The 19,006-nt window shown below is 33.3% G+C and overlaps 1 protein-coding gene across 3 annotated transcripts; it reads right to left on the reverse strand.

Annotated features, from left to right (window-relative positions):
- Window positions 1-325: 325 nt before the first annotated feature.
- Window positions 326-17,467, reverse strand: LOC143245052 (U-scoloptoxin(16)-Er12a-like). Of its 3 annotated transcripts, XR_013025450.1 has the most exons (5): window positions 16,946-17,467; window positions 15,560-15,680; window positions 9,431-9,541; window positions 7,512-7,700; window positions 326-649 (listed from the first exon to the last, which is right to left on the reverse strand). XR_013025450.1 is itself a non-coding variant. In XM_076490845.1 (4 exons), exons 1-3 carry the CDS (start codon window positions 17,061-17,063, stop codon window positions 9,457-9,459), a joined length of 324 nt encoding a protein of 107 aa, XP_076346960.1. In that variant the 5' UTR covers window positions 17,064-17,467; the 3' UTR covers window positions 326-649; window positions 9,431-9,456. The 3 variants fall into 3 exon arrangements, 2 of the variants coding, with proteins under 2 accessions (XP_076346960.1, XP_076346959.1); XM_076490845.1 differs by lacking the exon at window positions 7,512-7,700; XM_076490844.1 differs by lacking the exons at window positions 326-649; window positions 7,512-7,700; window positions 9,431-9,541 and adding an exon at window positions 11,428-11,794 and having other exon boundaries at window positions 16,946-17,416.
- Between the last annotated feature and the right edge of the window lie 1,539 nt (window positions 17,468-19,006).

Genomic DNA, 19,006 nt, shown 5'->3' on the forward strand with positions numbered 1-19,006 from the left:
CCCAAATTTTGAAACTTGGTATTTTTTTCTTTTTTTTAAATTTATGTTGGTGTGTGTATTTTCTAATACCGAAATCACATCCGGGTATCTGCCGAGGAAGATCGAAACGCTGATTTTAACGTTGTAAATCTGAAGACTTACTGCTGTCCCAGCGGGGACAATTCAGGGTTTGTGGGGTTTTTCGTGTAGCAAAGCCACGAAGGGCTATCTGCTCAGCCCACCGAGAGGAATCGAACCCCTGATTTTAGCGTAAAGGGACAATTCAATTTCGACGACATGAAAGTTTTTTATAGGAAGAAGAAACCAGTAATGAAACAAGAATAAATGAAGAACCACGAAAAACTTTAATGTTTCAAAATTTAGGCAAAAAAATCTTAAAGATTATTGAATAAAAGAAATATATAATATTCTAATAAATACACAATCTACATGGTATATTTGTCGAAAATATTATTTCATACAATTAAAGTAGAGTGTTCAGCCGCAACGTTTTTTTTTTTTTCTTTTTTCCTTGTATGGTAGGTATATTTATTGTTAAAAGTTAAGTATAAACATATGTAATGAACAATCTGGGCTCAACTAATCAGAAGTATCGGCACCCAATTTCTAGCGTTGGAAGTTCGGAGACATACCGCTGGAGGTCAGACATCTTGAGTCAAGGAATAATAAATATAAAATAAGCTGGTAGGGTACATGAGAAATAAATAAAAGCGAAAAAATCGATGAATTTATATTAAAAATATATATTCACTGAAACCGATTTTAAAGAAAAAATATGATGCAATTGTTACAGTTTTTATTCAACAACTTTTAACAAAACATATATCTTTTGAAATATTGGAAAATGTGACGAAATTAGTACAAAAATAACTGGGACGTTGTAAAACAGACAGTTTAATGTAGTTGCTGCATTAAGTAGCAAGTAATTATTTTTAGAAACATTTTTGGATTATCAGCCCTAAGTTTTTAAAAAAATACCAAACATTTATTTTTTTTTTTTTCAAGTTCACGCAAAGATATACGAGGGATATCTGCGCTAGCTGTCCCTAATTCAACAGTGTAAGACTAGAGGGAAGGCAGGTAGTCATTACAACCCACTACCAACTCTTGGGATTAACCGTCATTTTATAATGCCACCACGGCTGAAGAGGCGAATATGTTTGGTGTGATGAAAATTCGAACCCGTGACCCTCAGATTGCAAGTCAAGCGCCCTAACCAACTAGCCAATTTATTATTCTATTAGCTCTAAGAAGCTAAAATAATCAAAAGATTGAACATTTTTATATCGGGTATACATTATAGCTTGTTAGGTCCTTTTTATTACGATTATTTAAGTATTTAACTAAACTAGCAATTGTTTTGGTTTATGGGTTACCTTGTAATTCATGTGATAAAAATGAATCAAAAGAAAGAACAAGAAATACAAACATTTTGCAAAGACATTTACAGACATTCCCAATCATTACTTAGACATTATTATAAAACGAAATACTGTATAGAATTCTGAAATTCTGATGTCCTATTGAGGAGATATTTAAAATACCATTATGATGAACAATCCCTACATAAGCAATGTTATCATCTGCCTGATACCTTGACAACAAAGCATGTGATTGAGATTTCATCTAAACGCAGTACATATCTCTATACCTTAACCTTTTAACTTCTGATAAATGACCTATCATTCATTAAAATATCTTAGTTCTGCTTTTTCTCAGTTCTATACACAAAATTTAAAAGTACCCCTTGGGCAACTTAAGAAATAAAATATCTTTGAAAGAATATAGTTTTGTATTTCCCTCAATTAAGCAATTAAAAGCGTATTTTCTTACATTTCAGTAATACATATACAACACTAGGCTTACCAACCCTCCCGGATTCGCCAAAAGTATCCGGAATCGTATATATTCTCCCGGTTTCCAGAAGGTTTGCCAAATATCTCGTTTTCTCTAAAACAAAAACGCCTATACAACACACATGAGCAACGTCGTTGTGTACGGGAAGAGCAACAGGTTTCATGTTGCCAACTAAAGTTCTAACATGAATTTTGTCCCGATATACGCCCTAACTATCATCCATAAGTGCGAATAATTACTTCAAGCATTTTACGGAAGTGAAATTTAGCTATATAAGCATTTAATGATTTTTTTGAAACATATTGGGTTTTTTTTCTTTTAAATATTGTGCAATACAAATGATGAAAAGGGTACACCAGTCTGGTGAAAAAAAAAGAAAGCTGCAGAAGTACAGTGACCTCAATTGTCGTTTCCTAGAACACCACTAGGCCTAATGTAGAGAATAAACTCATTTAACAATGGCCAGGCTTGATCTAATGGTTAAGGCGTTCGACTCATAATCTGAGGGTCGCGAGTTTGATACCCCAACCACACCAAACATGCTTGCCCTTTCAGCCGTGAGGGCGTTATAATGTGACGGTCAATCCCACTATTCATTGGTAAAAGAGTAGTCCAAGAGTTTGGGGTAAGTAGTGATTATTAGTTGCCTTCGCTGTAGTTTTACACTGCTGAATTAGAAACGGCTCGCGCAGGTAGCTCTCGTGCAGCTTTGCGTGAAATTAAAACTAACGAACCTTTACATCAGATGACCCTCATACCATACTCTTCACACTTTCCTTATATTACAATACTTCTTATAGTAAAATGCGTTACTATTTACATGACTTTCCATTCCATTTTGACAAACTATTAAAGCTGTCACATTTGAGTTTAGAATTGACTTATTTGCACTGAGAGAACTATTGTAGAGGGATAAACTTTGACATCATATCAACAAAGAATTCAGTATGCACAGTTACGACAGAAAGTGTTCGTACCCCTGCGTCGTGACTAGTTTTTTCTTCATAACTTTAAAAGTATCAGGATTAAAATAATGAAAGTAGAGTATATTAAAAATATTATACTAACACACATATACATGGTCTCGTCTGACCAAAGAATACTCTTCCAATAGGTAAAGGGTCTATCTACGTGCTTTCTTGCATACCTCAATTGTGCTTCTAAATAAACAGGCTTTAAATATAGAGTTCTACAAGGACGGCATGCTTTGAACCCAAAAGAGCGTAACATGTTCGTAACTGTAGAGTGCTTACTTCAACCCCAGTTTCCCTTACCAGTTTCTGTATGTTATTACGTGTTAAACGAGGGTTCCTACTAACTTCTCTAAGAACCTTCCTCTTGGTTCTCTCTGGAATTTTGGTGGGGCGTCCGAAACGACAGAAGTTAGCAGTTGATCTTGTAAGCTTAAACTTACAGGTAATTATGCTTTGAACAGTAGATTTCAGCAAAGTAAGTTGTGTAGCAATACCGAAAAGAGACACTCGGGACTTGTCTTTTACAATAATTTCTTTTTTTAAATCACTGGACAGTTGTTTCCAATTCGCCATGATGACCAAGCAGATAATGACGGAGACGGCGCTAAATTGCCAGAAGTACATTTTTTGCTGGCTAAATTCCAATAATTATGAACCCGGTGTCTAGTTCTTGAATGGTATAATGTAGTTTATTCGCCAAACTAAACAAAATTTTTACGGGAATATCAGTTTTTTTCTGAACACACTTTATTTGTCGTTTAATTTACATAAAAATAAATGTAGATGTGTGTTAGTATAATATTTATCATATATTATACTTCTATTAGCCTACTCGTAATACTTTTTAAGTTATGAGGAAAAAATCACTCGGGACACAGGGGTACGAACACTTTCTGTGTGTATATACAGATAATGAAACACAGATAATGTTAGTGCTTTAGGATAAATAAGGTCCGACATGGCCAGGTGGTTAAGGAGCTCGATCTATAATCTGAGGGTCGAAAGTTAGAATCTTCGTCACACCAAATATGATCGCCCTTTCAGACATGGGGTATTATAATGTGTGGTCAATTCCACTCTTCTTTGGTAAAAGAGTAGTCCAAGAGTTGACGATAGGTGGTGATAACTATTTGCCTTCCCTCTAACGTTACACTGCTAAATTAGAGACAGCTAGCGCAGATAGCCCTTGTGTAGCTTTGCGCGGTATTTCAAAATAAAGTCATTTGAGAAAACAACAAACGAAGTAGACGTTGTCGAATCTTGTGATGGTAAAATAACCACAGCCTGAATTAGCAGCAAATATTCAATCCAACATTAAGCTAAAATACAAAATTAACAATTTATAGGATATTGATTTACAGCCAAGTATAATTACTGACAAAATTACTGAGCACTATGTAATAAATAAACATGAAAATATTAGAACCCTGAGAGAATGTGACCATCAAGGTCGCAGCAGAAGTTATTTCAGAAGAACAACAGTTATATCGCCTAAGGTCGAGTGATAAAGAAGGAAAATGTGAATGACCTATCAGTAGTTCTGCAAGCATATGTATGTATTGTTACATTTGCAAATGTATTCCCAAATAAGAAAGTAAGTCTTCTAAGTAAATTGATTACCGATTACTGTTATTGGAACAAAGTAAACAGCAAACTGATTGAAGTGAAATTTCTAAAGACTATATATCTGTTATATCCAAGTTTTCAGTGCGTTATACTGATATCGTATGTATTGAATGAAATGCAAAAAATGGATAGTGATCAAAGATATTGGCGTGAAATTTCGAAACACGTGGTAGCTACTATAAATTTGTTGACTATATTGAGATTGGTATTTAGAGGCAACGGTGAAAGTTTAAATTCAACAGGGAGGTTAATTATTTAAATTCTCTCGAGTATCTTAGCGAATCTGATTTTTTAAAAATCATTTGGAACGCTATTAAAATCGGTGTCAAGTAATTACAAGCTATTTATCACATCAAACTTGTAATAAGTTCATTAAATTGATGGCAAATCAGCTTCAGGTTAAGTTCCGAAACGAAGTTAAAATGCAATTTATTTTTTAATAATTATTGATTCAACTGTAATTGTTTGTAATTAAGAACAGAAATATACAATGGACTCTCTGTGCTTTGCCTATCATTGCTATCGAAATCAAGATTCTAGCGTTGTAAGTCTATAGATATGCCGTTGTGCCATTAAGGGGAAGGTTACTGATTCAACACCAGGTGTAAGTGATAATAATAATAATATAATAAAATATAATGGGAAAAACAGACAAATAAAATATATAATTTTATGGATGTATTATATATATATAAAAACGGCTGGTTTGGGTTTCGACCTTCTTCGGTCATCGACAGGTTCATAAAGAAAGAAAGAAGTAACTGACCGACAGCTGACCACATGCTCGAAGGCGGTTGTGTAATTTAGTGTAGGAATGTAGAGGGCGTGCTTAGATGTTGGATTATATTTATTAATATAGGTATAAAGGTATTCCTTTGTATTGGTTTATTTTGGGCTTGAGTTGTTATATAAGTAAGGCTTCTTTAATTTTGCGTTTGTTTATGTTTGTTTCTTTATTTAGCTTTTGGGTGGTTGCTATGGTTATGTTGTGGTTATTTGATTTGCAGTGTTCGAAAACATGTGAAGGTGACTTTTTATGTTCTTTTAATCTGGTTTTCATTTTTCTACTTGTTTCCAATGTAGAAGTTGTGGCTTGTTTGTTTTCAGAATTTCGCACAAAGCTACTCGAGGGCTATCTGTGCTAGCCGTCCCTAATTTAGCAGTGTAAGACTAGAGGGAAAGCAGCTAGTCATCACTGCCCACCGCCAACTCTTGGCTACTCTTTTACCAACGAATAGTGGGATTGACCGTCACATTATAACGCCCCACGGCTGGGAGGGCGAGCATATTTGGCGCGACGCGGGCGCGAACCCGCAACCCTCGAATTACGAGTCGCACGCCTTATGCGCTTGGTCATGCCAGGCCTCAGAAGTTGTGGCAGTTATCACATTGTATTTTATAAATAATGTTAGTGTGGTGTTTGTCAGTCTAGTTTCTATACAGTATAAACCTTAGTTTTGTGCCTGGTTTTTGAATAAATTTGGTATTAACTGCAATGTTATATTTTGTTATTAGTTTTTGCCAACAGTTGGCTTTTTTTCTGCTGATGTTGAGAATATATGTTATGGCATTACTATTATTATTTTGTAAAGTTAAATCTGGGTACATTTAACGAAAATAATTTGCGTCAACACTTTAACAGAAGCTTGAACCATTATAAAACATCGATAGAAAAGGTAATAAAGCTACTTAGACCTTCTAAAACAAAATAGTAATTTGTATTCAGATGATTCATAATGATCCCCGTCTCAAAAAGTAACACAATTGACTAGTACATATGATTTTTTCTAAATAATATCCTTTCAACTGCTGCACAATTCGCATATCTTTACAGTGATACAGCTATACATGTTTTTTTCCATATGAAGACACACTAATCACGTTTTTGGTCGAAGCACCTATGAACTTCTTTGTATTTGGATAGTGTTTTGTTGGTAAGGGTTCTGGATTTAATACCCAGGGTGCTTGGAAATAAAGTAATTATATAACCTTCCAGAAACTACAAGCATCTTCAAATCTGCGACATACGTATATCACACCACCTCCATACTTATATTCGTACATACTGCATGTCATCAAAAAACCGGCTTACGTTGATGACCAAATGAAAACTTTGTAGGTAAGTAAATCAGTAAACTTATTACAGCCACGAATGTGATTTCCTATATTTTGGAGGTCATTATTTTTAATTTTAAGTTATTTCGTTGTTGTTATTTTTTGTTTGTCTGTTTTGAAGAAATTTCAGTGTAAGTTACAGCCTTTCATGGTTAAATGATGACTGAATGTACGTACTAAGAAAGCTAATTATTTTTGTAAATGTTATAAGTACAAAATTTCTTGTACAGTCTTCTGTGAAAAATAAGAATGTTTTAGTTTATGAAGGATACTCCGAAATTTGTTAAACCATACTTTGATTTGGTTAAAAAAAATACAAAGTGTGTGGGCTGTAAGTGGAGGTGTGGAATATGCTCCATAGCGCTATGTTATCGACATAATGAGATACATAAGTTAGCGATAAAGAGTAAATATTAACTGAATCAAATGGCTTAGCAAGATTTATATGAAACTGGCTTTAAATGGAAAGTTATTTGTGTTGTTACAGATGGCTTTGACAGCGTGGTTTTTGAGAAAACTTGAAACTTACCTGAGAAACATAGATGGAATGCTATAAAATTTAAGAGTGCATTTAAGTTCATTAGATCAGACAGAATCGATGAAGTTTTTTTAACACCTAAAAAAAGACGTTGTCTATGAAATAATTACAAATAAAACCATAAAAATCTCGGTTCTCTGAGTTTACTAACCGTATTTGAATGCCTCTCGGTTCTCTGAGTTTACTAACCGTATTTGAATGTTTACAACTATTTGAATGTTTACACTGTGGTTGTTGTGTTCCATATATCATAGTGATTTTATGAAGGTAATCATCTCAGAAAGTTTACCAACGCAGTTAAATAAATTTGAGGAACAAAAGACGCTTAAATTTCACGAGTTGTTTTTTTTTCTAGGAAATGAGCGTTATAATAACGGATTTTCACTGGAAAAAGTAATTACCGGAAAGGAAACTGATGGTACGAAAGTCGTTTAGATTTCATGATTTGGTTTCTTTCTTAAGGATGGCTACTATAAGCCGGATTTCCACTGAGACGTATTACTGCCAGAAAAGAGGGCTGAGTGAAATAAAATGACATTTCAGAGGTTCAGAGAGGCCCTGGTCAAGCCTCTTTCTTTTGAAGCTTTTGACTATTAAAAAAAAGATGACACATGGAAACAAGAAAAGACAAACATTATGGCTAAAGAAAAGTGAAACATAATTTGAATATTTAATATATATAATTTGCAACTCTAACCTGAGAGTGTGTGCCACATTTTCGTCTGATTGTGAAGCACATAAAAACAATTCGCGAAGCTTAATAAATGTAAAACGTGTCTAAACTTTTGTGTGTCAAATTTTATTCTAACTGGGAAGCATATGAAAACAAGTCGAGAAGCTTAATAAATGTAAAATTTTGTCTAAATTTTAAGCCTTTTTTGAGCTGGAAGACCAAGCCAAATGGCTCTTCTATCCTCCTCCTCCCCTATAAAGCGACGTGAAACCTCGTCTTGATTGTGTCATATTGACAATAGGATGTTGTAAAACATCGACTCATGTTTCATAACAACAATAAAGTGTCGTGAAATCTCAGCTTAGATGTTTTAAATTTGAAACGCAATTTGTGGGCTATGGTTTGAGATATGGTAAAGAAAATAACAAATAAAATATAAAACTTCACCTAATAAGAACGTTTGGGATATATCTAGGAGATTTTAGGATTACAGAAAGAAAATTTGAGATTTTTTAAAAGAGTGTGTGTTTTCCTTATAGCAAGCCACATCGGGCTATCTCCTAAGTCCACCGAGGGGAATCAAACCCATGGTTTTGGCGTTGTAATTCTGTAGACTTACCGCTGTACCTGCAGGGAAACATTTTTAGAAAAGGTAAAATATTTTCAAACTTAACATAAAAATTAATATGCACACGGACTATTCAAGACAAATACTTAATATATTCTTGGACCAATCCTTATTTTAAATTATTAAAATACTGCACTATAAAATATGATTTTATGAAAATTTTATGAAGATATGTATGCTATATTGAAAGTTAGAAGCATTAAATCTATAAAAATTTTCAGCGAGCATAAAGAAGTGACGTGGTTGGTCAAGATGACCTCGCCCGTGTCAAGAGAGGTATTGTTTTTGTCAAACACTAATGTCGAGGTGCTAAGACACTCTCTTTGTTGATATCAAACCACTAATCAGAGATTTCTCGACATCTTATTGTTGTTGTGAAACGCTTTCTCACCTCTTCTGTAGTTCCAATAATGAAATCACTGCCGCTATTTGTTGCTTCCTTTGAATGTCCATGGATATCAATCACTTAAATTCAGATGATGAAAATTGTAACTTTTATCCCGTAATTACATGAGCTACATTAAAAATGTATTCACATTAAGATGCATTATTGTAGCATTCATAAGAAGAAAATGAAATTTTGTTTTTTTATTGACTCATTACAAATTAGTTTAAATCCACATTCCTATATTCTAAACGCTATTACCTGCGCCATCGAAGGTGAACAGTGAGGTTACGTTTTCACCCCGATGTATGTATTTGTTTGTCAGTAAGATTTCTCGAGAACAAATAAATGAATCTGAACAAAAGCTGGTATAAATTTGGTCTATGATCAAGTTGCAGTAGTCATAGACGTAGACCATAGATAACCTATTGAGTAGTTTTGTTTTCAGCAAAAATAAACGAAGCAATCACTACAAAATTGGAAAAAATAACCTTTGTGTGGCTGCTTTACGCGAATATCTAAAACAAAAAAATAGATTTTAGAAATAAATCTATTATGAAAAGTTTAATTGTGGTTATACCAAAGAGGGCTATTATTTATTGATTGTATGCAATAATTATTAAGAATAAAATACCTTGAAGACTGTTAATTAGTGATATATCAGTAATAGTCAAATCCCACTATTTGGTGACAGTTCCCAGAGGTTTGGCAGTAGATACTGTTCAATAGCTGCTTTCTCTTTAGCCTGTTAATTCAAAATTCAGGACAGAATAACTCTTCTATAGCTTTACTGTAATTTCTAAAATAAGCAAATACACTAATGGGAATATTACGTATAGTCAGATCATATATATTGCCAATGGAAGTAGTTTTATTATTATTGTTATTATAGGATATTCAGTGGATTAATCATTGAGAAAGACTTATTCTTTCCGCTGTAAAAAACAGGCTTATAAGCGTAGCTGTGACAGTGCACTCGAACACTATCAGTCATAGCACTAACAATTTTAGTGTTTTTATTTTGTAATCAGTGGGACGATAGTAAAAATTGTTCGAGATCTCAGAAGAGGCGATTTCCAAAACTTGAAGGTTATTTCAGCCATAACCATTAGATGGCTAATCTAGACTAAAAGAGTGAACTTTAGAATATTGATATAAAATCGACCAAACTACGGCTGAAAACTAGTCGATCCCATTCCAACCAAAAGTTTTCTCAAATAAATGAATAGGAGAAAGAGAAGAGAAGTAAAAAAAAAAAATTATGTTAAATTTACAACCAGAATGGAATATTTCGAGGTTTATCGATTTTTCTCTCCAGCTAAGTGTTCAGGTTAAGAAAGAATATGAAATTATTTCAGCTCAAATCTTCGAATTTAACAGGAACAGTTCTTATACATTTGCTCACTCGAAAAAAAGGAAGATAGCATTGGTCATTTTAGGTGGATTCAAAAAGAACTTTACTATGCATGCAAACAACATGGCTGAATTCATACATAATTATAGCAATGATTTGGTTTTGAATTTCGCACAAAGCCTCTCGAGGGTTATCTGCGCTAGCCGTCCCTAATCTAGCAGTGTACGACTAAAGAGAAGGCAGTTAGGCATCACCACCCACTGCCAACTCTTGGGCTACTCTTTTCCGAACGAATAGCGGGACTGACCGTCACAGTATAACGCCCCCACGGCTGAGAGGACGAGCACGTTTGGTGTGACGAGAATTCGAACCAGCGATCCTCAGATTACGAGTCGAGTGCCTTAACTACCTAGCCATGTCGAGCCTGTAGCTACAGTGTTATTGCCAAAAAAAAAAACAAACTAGATTCTGAAAATAACTAACTTGTCAAAGAATTGAAGAAGCCCTTTCCCTAAATTGTACTTATGTTAAAAAAGGTTGTTTTAGAAGAGTTTTGGCAACTTAGAACAAAAGCTCCTCTTTCTGAAGATATTTATTACAAATTTCACAATCAGTTATTAAAAATGCGAAGTTTAAATGCAATTTTTCAAACTTTTTCCCATATTTGTTACATTTCTTCTGTTGGACAATTTTAGTGTAATTTCTATTACGTAAAAAGAGAGGATTAAATGTTTAATAGCTATTGTCACAAAATTACTTAGAAAGCGTTTCGAAAATTGATTTTGAATTAAAATTTACAGGCATTTTTTTTTCAAAACAGTATTTGTTTGTTTTAGGAATGATTTCCAGTTTCGTGTTTGGAGTAGGATACATTGTCTTTGAAAAATGATCTGATAACGCAGCCAAAAGATTTTTTGTAGTTTTTTTTTAGAGGGGTGGTTTAATAATTATATTATTGGTAATATACATCAACGATTATTAGTATTTGAGCAGTAATATTTCTAAGTTTGTTCATTATGCTAAGAAACTGGGAGGAACTAATTGAAAACGATTTTTGACAATATTAAAGACTGAGAATCTAACATCTTGTTCTAGGGTTACAGAGCTTCGTTTTCTGGTGTTATTATTACCTGCAGTAGCCAAAAGGTGCATAATAAAAGTTTTTATCTCGATTGAGTTAGGGTACAACAAATTTTAATTTCTCATTCGTTTTTCCGTATATTAAAAAACTGATAAAAAATGAAATAATTAGAAGATAATTATGCAAAAATAGAAAATATTTTTAATAATATTTTTATTCGTTATTTCCACAATACTCAATCAAAAATCATGGAACGTTTCCAACATACATTTAGCATATTCAACACAATACTGTTAACATTGTACTAGACTTCTGCCAGTAGTTAACCATAAAGCATAATATGTCGTTTTAAAGATAAATAATTTCGGGAATTTGATTATAACAACGTGAAAATTTAAAATTCGTACATATCATTTGATAATAATATTTGTAATATTTCAACTGTTGCCACTAGATGACAGCAGGTACTTTAATCATTACATTTCCCAATTGGACAACAGACGGGATAATGTCCTTTTCTTTTAATGATACGGCACTCTGGAGAATATCCAATTCTTCCACATCTGCATCGGAAGGAACCAAAAAAAAAAAAAAAATAAATAGGACACTGAATAAAACATAGAACAGGGGTATTAAAAATTAAGTTCCGTTTGGTTGTACCGTGGAGCAGTAACTGGTTTTTATCTCTACTTGCAGACGCTTCATGTTTAAAAAAAAATTAAATATACGCTCACAATTGTTTGAAAAAAAATGAATAACGTCATATCAAAACTATAAATAAAAATATTCTAATGACTATTTTTTCCATTTTGATTTATTTAAGCTCTACCAACATATAAAACGTTTTGTTTCGAGAAAAAATAACTGGTTGTCCACAAGTTAAGAAAATATTTTCATAGTCTTACCCTCCTGTGCCTCAGCTGTAAGCTTAAGGAAAAATAATAATGTTTGAAATGAAGTTTCGATACCTGATACAGATAGCCCATTGCATAGCATTTGCATTTAAAAACAAAAGCAATTTGTTCTCCTAACTACTCAAACTATCAATTAGTTTCTATTCTTCACAACAGAAAAATTGCTTTTATAAGTGATTCTTGATACTTATCGGATGTACTCATTAAGTTGCTAATTTTAAGTAACGAAAAGTTTTAAAGTAATATATGTATCAGCATATTTAATCGCTGGCAAAAGCTAATGTAAAAACTTTTCCAATTAATAATTATAGTTATCAGAGTGAAAAAACAAAAAACTACGGAGCGTTGAAAACAAAAGGAGTGCATCAGCTTAATTTAATATATTTTTCAGTTTATGTTACCACAACACTGTTTTTGTAGTTATGTAGGGAATAAATACTTTATAGTAAAACAATTTTGGAGTCTCATTACGTCATTATAGTGCATGTTACCATGTCTAGTCATACTCTATCTAGCGGCCGTGAATCTTCACAATGGTACTGCAGCGTAGATTATATTGCAAAATTATTCGTCATAAAGTTCTAGTTTTCAAAGCACAATACCACTCTCTGCATGCTATCTATAAGCCATCTAGTGCGTGAGGACGACAATTTCCCAGCGCCTATTTCAATAGTACGATTGCACAAGAATCCACAAGTTCTGTGTACAGCAACTTTACTTGTATATCTTTGTATAGAAGACTGTAAATAGCCATTTTGTTACCCTACTGCTTCAAGTAAGTGTTAGATGAACGTAAGACATGACTGAAAGCCTTATATCGGTGACCCCATACTTTGTTGGCCTGATTTTCAGACAGAGATCTTTCCAGATTACGTTGCTTACTGTCGTCTACAGCATATGGACGGCTTTTACCACTAATAAAATATATTTCTGATACATCTCGCCCACCGCAACTTAATAGTGGTTATAGTTGTGTCTTACTTATTTGCATATTGTTTTAATATTACATTTCTAAACTTTTGTATACCTCATACGTTTTAAAATACACTTACACAATTAACAGTTGAATTTTAGTTTAAATACGCTGTTTGTTTGTTAACTCCCATAATAGAGTCGAATAAACGTGATTTCAATTTACATTTTGTGATAAAATTTGTAATAGTTAAAGATGTATTCATTGTGTACCTTGTTTCTGATTTTTGTTTTCAACTGAAGAAAAAAAAAAGAATCTATTCTCCGTTTTTTTTTTATTTTCCTACCAAAATTCGAAAATTATATAACATTTAAAGAAAAAACAGAATTTAAAAGTTAAATATAACCTTAGCGGTCTGTAACAGCACTAATAAATCTGATAATAATAAATCTTAGCTCATTCATCAATGTTATTTCTAAATGATTTCAAAGTACTTTTAAACGTTTATTTATATTATGAGCTTATTAACCTGGTTATGTATGTAAACCCATTGCACTTAAGTCATCTCGAAATTACAACATGACTCACCTCGACATTGCAAGCGAGTTTATGGCCAAGCACACACTATTGTAAATGACTGTCTTGTAAAACCCAATCACGGTATTTAAAATATTTAAAAGCTTGGGAAAATAACAGTAAAACGATTTTAATGTATACAAACTCAAGATTTAGTCTTGTTTTACTACGTAATCTTACGTAAATGTTATTTCAATGTTTTTTTTTCTACTCTTAAGAAACTGTGAAGAAAGGTTAGGATTTTCAAAAGAAACTTCGCTTGTGAGAACAATCACCTATTCCAAATAAATTTGCGCTATGTTATAAAGTGTTTGGGGGTGTTTTAAAGCATTGTAAATTTATTATAAATTATTATTTATACCATGAGAAAAAGCACGGGCTTTTTTCTAGTTTCTTTTCCATACGAACCACGTAACAGGGTGTTTAAAAAAAACTGAATTAAGGCATAACTAATACGTCTTGCGTCATTTGAACTTTAAAGTAACGTTTAAATGTGTTACAGAAACTGAAAAACTGCCAAGCGTGTAAATAAGTTTAACTTAGCAAAGTTTCTCAAGGAGTCGAGTCATAGCTATCTTCGGTATGTAAATCAGTAGGTGACCTTGATGAAACGGCTTGTATTAGAACTCCATTCTTGACTTTGTTTGGAGTTTAATGATTAATGACAAAGACAATCGGATTAGATCAGGAATTTAGAACTTCCAAGAAGATGTCATCCAAGAAGATGGCTTCCCCTTTTGCTTAATGGCATCGGAAAATAAAGGAATATGAAGCAACTTAACCTCCAATAACTCATGCCACAACCATAGTGAGCAAAGAGCAGCATCTTGTAATAATTAAAAATCAGCGAACATAATTAAGTAAGATTTCCATCTGGAAACGAGGAAAAAAAAATTGAGAACAGTAAAATAAATTTCCAGTCATACCTCACGTTCAATTGTCGCATACCTGAAGGAGTTTGAGAAGGAAACGGATATTTATGATATTCCATACAGACAAGTTGCAAATCCTACGGATTTCTACGCAACTGAACTGTTCAAGCATGCGCTGTGACTCTGTCGTCCTCATGCTTTTGACAGATCATGAAAAGCATAGATGGAAAAGTGACATACTTTAAACATGGCTGCCCTATGACAAAATGTTCAGCAATAAAACCTACATCACAAGTATAGTCTCAAAAATAGCAGTCCTCAAATAGTGTGACTAGACGTGGTGGCATGGATTATAACAATGTGGTGAGACTTCAGAATATTCGACTCTTACTATAAATATTCAAACCATCTTTCTGTAAAGTTTTTCTTCAATCTACTAATACGTTGCTTTATAATATAATATATATATATATATGTATTGATGAAATGTTTTGAACACACGTTTGAAAGGATCAATAACCTGGGTCATTGTTTATTGACACACTAACTTTTAACCTTTCGCGCGGATAATTTGATAGGAGGCAATCTAACATAAAGTAGGCTTAATCACGAGTTATATACATAGTTTTATATTAGTATTAAAAACATACTACTTCGTTCCATCCCAGGGTTCGTATCAGAATAAAACTATAATTTCGAATAGTATCATTTAAGCATTTCAAAACGCAGACTAGGTTTTACTGACATAGCCAGAGCCTGAGTATTTCTCAAGTTGTCAGCTATGTGATTGGCTGCCCAGTGTGAGCTCGTAAGTTTCTTGTTTTGTTTTTTTCGCTTGTTTGTTTAAGTATTGCTACAGATATTTAGATATTTTTTTAAAATTTATCTTTCTCTAAGACATTGGAAGTAACAACGAACTCCTTTGAAGAACTTCTGAAACTTATCAACAGCCTATAGAATGTAACACACGATAAAACATAAAGACCTTGGAATATCCTTGTGATATAACAGTTTATACGCGTTACTTTTAAACGTGGTGCTTTAGATACATACCCATATCCAGAAATATATAGGAGACCTTCGATATACATACAAGTTAGCATTTCACATTTCTTGTCATCGTACCATGTGTCGCCAACCATATGTGGAACAAAATTGTCATCCAAACAGCGGCCTAAATAAAAATAAAAATTAGGAGAGACGTCATATACAAAAAGGCACGAAATGTGTATAGTTTCTAGTTAATTTATATTAAACTAACCTATATTTTGAAATATAACACTAATAAGGTGTGTCATGTTTATTGTCAATAACCCTGTAGATACGGAATCAATCACTTTCGTGGATTGAAAACTGTTCATTTCCGTGCATACGACGTACACGCGTGTGCTTGTTGCTATGACATGTATATATGTATGTCAAGAGTGCGTGTTTACCGCCAAAAATAAAGATTAAATTTAAGTTGATCTGCACTTTGGCAATCTTAAAAATTCTGAATTTTCGCAAACCATACATTAAAAGATTTTAGCTTTGCATTTTTGAAATTGTTTGAAAGGAACTTGATTATTATCTAGTTACTTCAGGACGCATGTGAACAAAATATTTTTTTTCAAAATCATTATAAGAATATTCTGGGAAATATATTAAACATGAATGAAATTTAAGGTTAAAAACTACAATACAGGTAAAAAGTTATCTTAGACGTTATTAAAAACGGCCTTCAAGAGGTAAAGGATCCCCGAATTTTTTCAAAAAGCGCCCTCTACACTTAACTGATAATCAAATATGTAGAGAAGTTATAAGTGTTAAAATATTTACTATCTTGTTAATTTGCTAGGTGAGTTTTAAAGCCAAACTGTGGGGTAATTCATAATAAGCAATACCTGTGGGGTAATATAGGGATTTATGTAAACTTTACAATCTTAAATTATTATTAAACAGTGCAGTTCTTTAATAAGTTTGTAAAGTTTACTTGTAGGTCTAAATCACTTTATCTATCAAAAATCACTGCTTAGAAAGAACTTCGTTCAATTCCAGGACTCAACAGTTGCACTGCATTTTGACGCCCTAAAATATACGTTTATATGTGAATACATACTGTATATATCCATATAAAAGTTTGGAAATGGTGTGTAGGAAGACGTCTAGGGCTGAATACGATGTAATTTTTAGTAATCCACGGTTAAAGTGATCAAGAATGAACAATATTATTCTTACTTCCAGTATCGCTCTTTGCATTTGTTGCTTCCAAACCTTTGACCTGTAGAGTATATCAAATTCTGCTTTACCTTAATGAAAGTTGAATGGAAATAGTTAAAAAAATATATGTAAGCTCGTGTCTTGTTTGACTGTTAAAACATACTCTCTCATCCAACAGTAACGGGCTTATGTTTTGTTTTTGCGCTTTAGAACTCAAACAGAATATTTGAAAGCACTTACCAAGGCCGACTTGGACCGGCTTTAAGAACATATATCCGTGAATGGGGTTCATGATGAGAAGCGTTACGAAAAATGTTGTTAGTATTCTAGCTCGCGGAATCTGTCCTTTGTACGTCATGATATATACGGAACTAGGCAGCTACTTAACCAGCCACAGCCTTGTATCTCTCTCCTTTCTCTCCACCTCGTTCTAAAACTGACAACACGTTACACGTTTCAAGCGTTTTTACATTTCCTTGTAAGATGCGTTTTCAGCAGAAACCAGCGTCCCCTGAAATCAGAGATGTAAGAAAAAGAACGTATTACAGTAATTTATTATTACTCTCACAAGTTCCCTACTTTAGCATAAATCAATGACCTAAGGAATTAAACAACACAATCGAAGTCCCATGTCAGCTCAGTTGACTGTTTGTTTACACTTCCGGCACATAAACTTCCGGTGCTCTGCAACTAGTCATTTCCTGTCTCTCATAAAAAATTTAACTGTTATATATATGAAAGAAACACTTGCAAATACAAACGGCTGTTGGTCATAAGTAAAACACGAAGTTCACGGGCAAGCGTGTTTCTGCGAATAATATTGTGGGAGTATCGTAACTATGTTTTTGTAGTGTGTTAGTCACGGACTTCAATACGCTACAATTGGCCAACGAGTTAATGTACAATATTAGTTACGAGTTACAACAAACGTGAGGAAAGTGGTATCACTGTTTTAAATCAAACCTATAAAAGGCCCAAGATCACACTAGCTCCGACCTGTTACAGGCCCTAACATTTGTGTCACAGTATTAACTCATATATACTAGACCCAGAATACAATACTACCCCTGAACTACAACAGGAAACCAGCACTGGTATCACACTATTAACCCAGACATATATTACACTGTTCGAATTTAGAATTAAATTTCTTTTCCTTCAATTCTGATAATAAAATAAAATTTAGTTGTACTTCTTTGTAATTTAAATATGTAATGTATTGTTGTTGTTCGGCTTAGGATTTTTCTGCAGTCGGTGTCTGTGACGTGTTTACGATAAATTCAACGATAAATGAACAGCACGAATTTCACTTGTTTTCAATATAATATATATATTCAGAACAAGTTAAATGTATGTGCAACAAATTCTTCACAGAGATTTTATGTATATCATAAACACTATATATACATAAACAGTTCTCTTTCTCTTGTCAAAAGTCCATTTAAGCCTATTCAATTACTTTACAATTTCAGTTGACAAGCCCAAATTACCGCCAAACTATCCGAACACAGTTTACTTACTTTATCGTCGAGTTACATTTAAACTCATCTGCATCATTTCTTCTTTCATATTTCCTGGAATCGTCTATTTATTTGTCAGAGTCCAATAAAACTAGTTCAATTATTTTCGAACTATTTTCAACGAAATAAACTATTTTTCGCATATTGTTTTCTTCTACTGTTAGTTTTCCTCCAATATACATTAATGGTTAAGCCTATTTTAACCGTTACACATTTTTCCTTCACTTTGGCCAAGATCCTTCTTGAAACTTCACTTTCTTGACGGATCTTGTCTGTTTACTGTTTACCGCTCATATCTAACTATTTATATATTTATTACTAAATCGTCTGCTTACTATATTTTCGACATTAGTTAGTTACAAATACAACTTTCAGTACTAATTTATTTTTGACTCTCTAATATTGAAAAAGAAGACTAAACAACTAAGCAATCATAAAATATTCATTCACAAAATAAAGTTTGTTTTGAATTTCGCGCAAAGTTACTTAAGTGCTATCTGCGCTAGTCGTCCCTAATTGAGCATTGTAAGACTAGAGAGAAGGCAGCTAGTCATCACCACCCAACGCCAACTCTTTTACCAGCAAATAGTGGGATTGACCGTCACATTATAAAGCCGCGACGGCTGAAAGGGCGAGCACGTTTGGTGCGACAGGGATTCGAACCCGCGACCCTCAGATTACGAGGCGAACGCCTTAACCCACCTGGACATCCTGGGCCTACAAAATAAAGAAACTTCATAATATCTAAACTAAATAATATTTTATATCACGCAACAGACCT

This window comes from Tachypleus tridentatus, chromosome 2, assembly GCF_004210375.1.
Source record: "Tachypleus tridentatus isolate NWPU-2018 chromosome 2, ASM421037v1, whole genome shotgun sequence".
Classification (NCBI taxonomy): domain Eukaryota; kingdom Metazoa; phylum Arthropoda; class Merostomata; order Xiphosura; family Limulidae; genus Tachypleus; species Tachypleus tridentatus.

What these genes read in the sequence shown, in the direction of transcription:
- LOC143245052 (XM_076490844.1), bottom strand. Translation starts at nt 17,063, where the DNA reads ATGACGTACAAAGGACAGATTCCGCGAGCTAGAATACTAACAACATTT. An exon ending in GCCGGTCCAAGTCGGCCTTG is followed by an intron (nt 15,681 to 16,945) that starts GTAAGTGCTTTC and finishes ATTTTTATTTAG; the next exon opens with GCCGCTGTTTGGATGACAAT. An exon ending in CTATATATTTCTGGATATGG is followed by an intron (nt 11,795 to 15,559) that starts GTATGTATCTAA and finishes CTTCCGATGCAG; the next exon opens with ATGTGGAAGAATTGGATATT.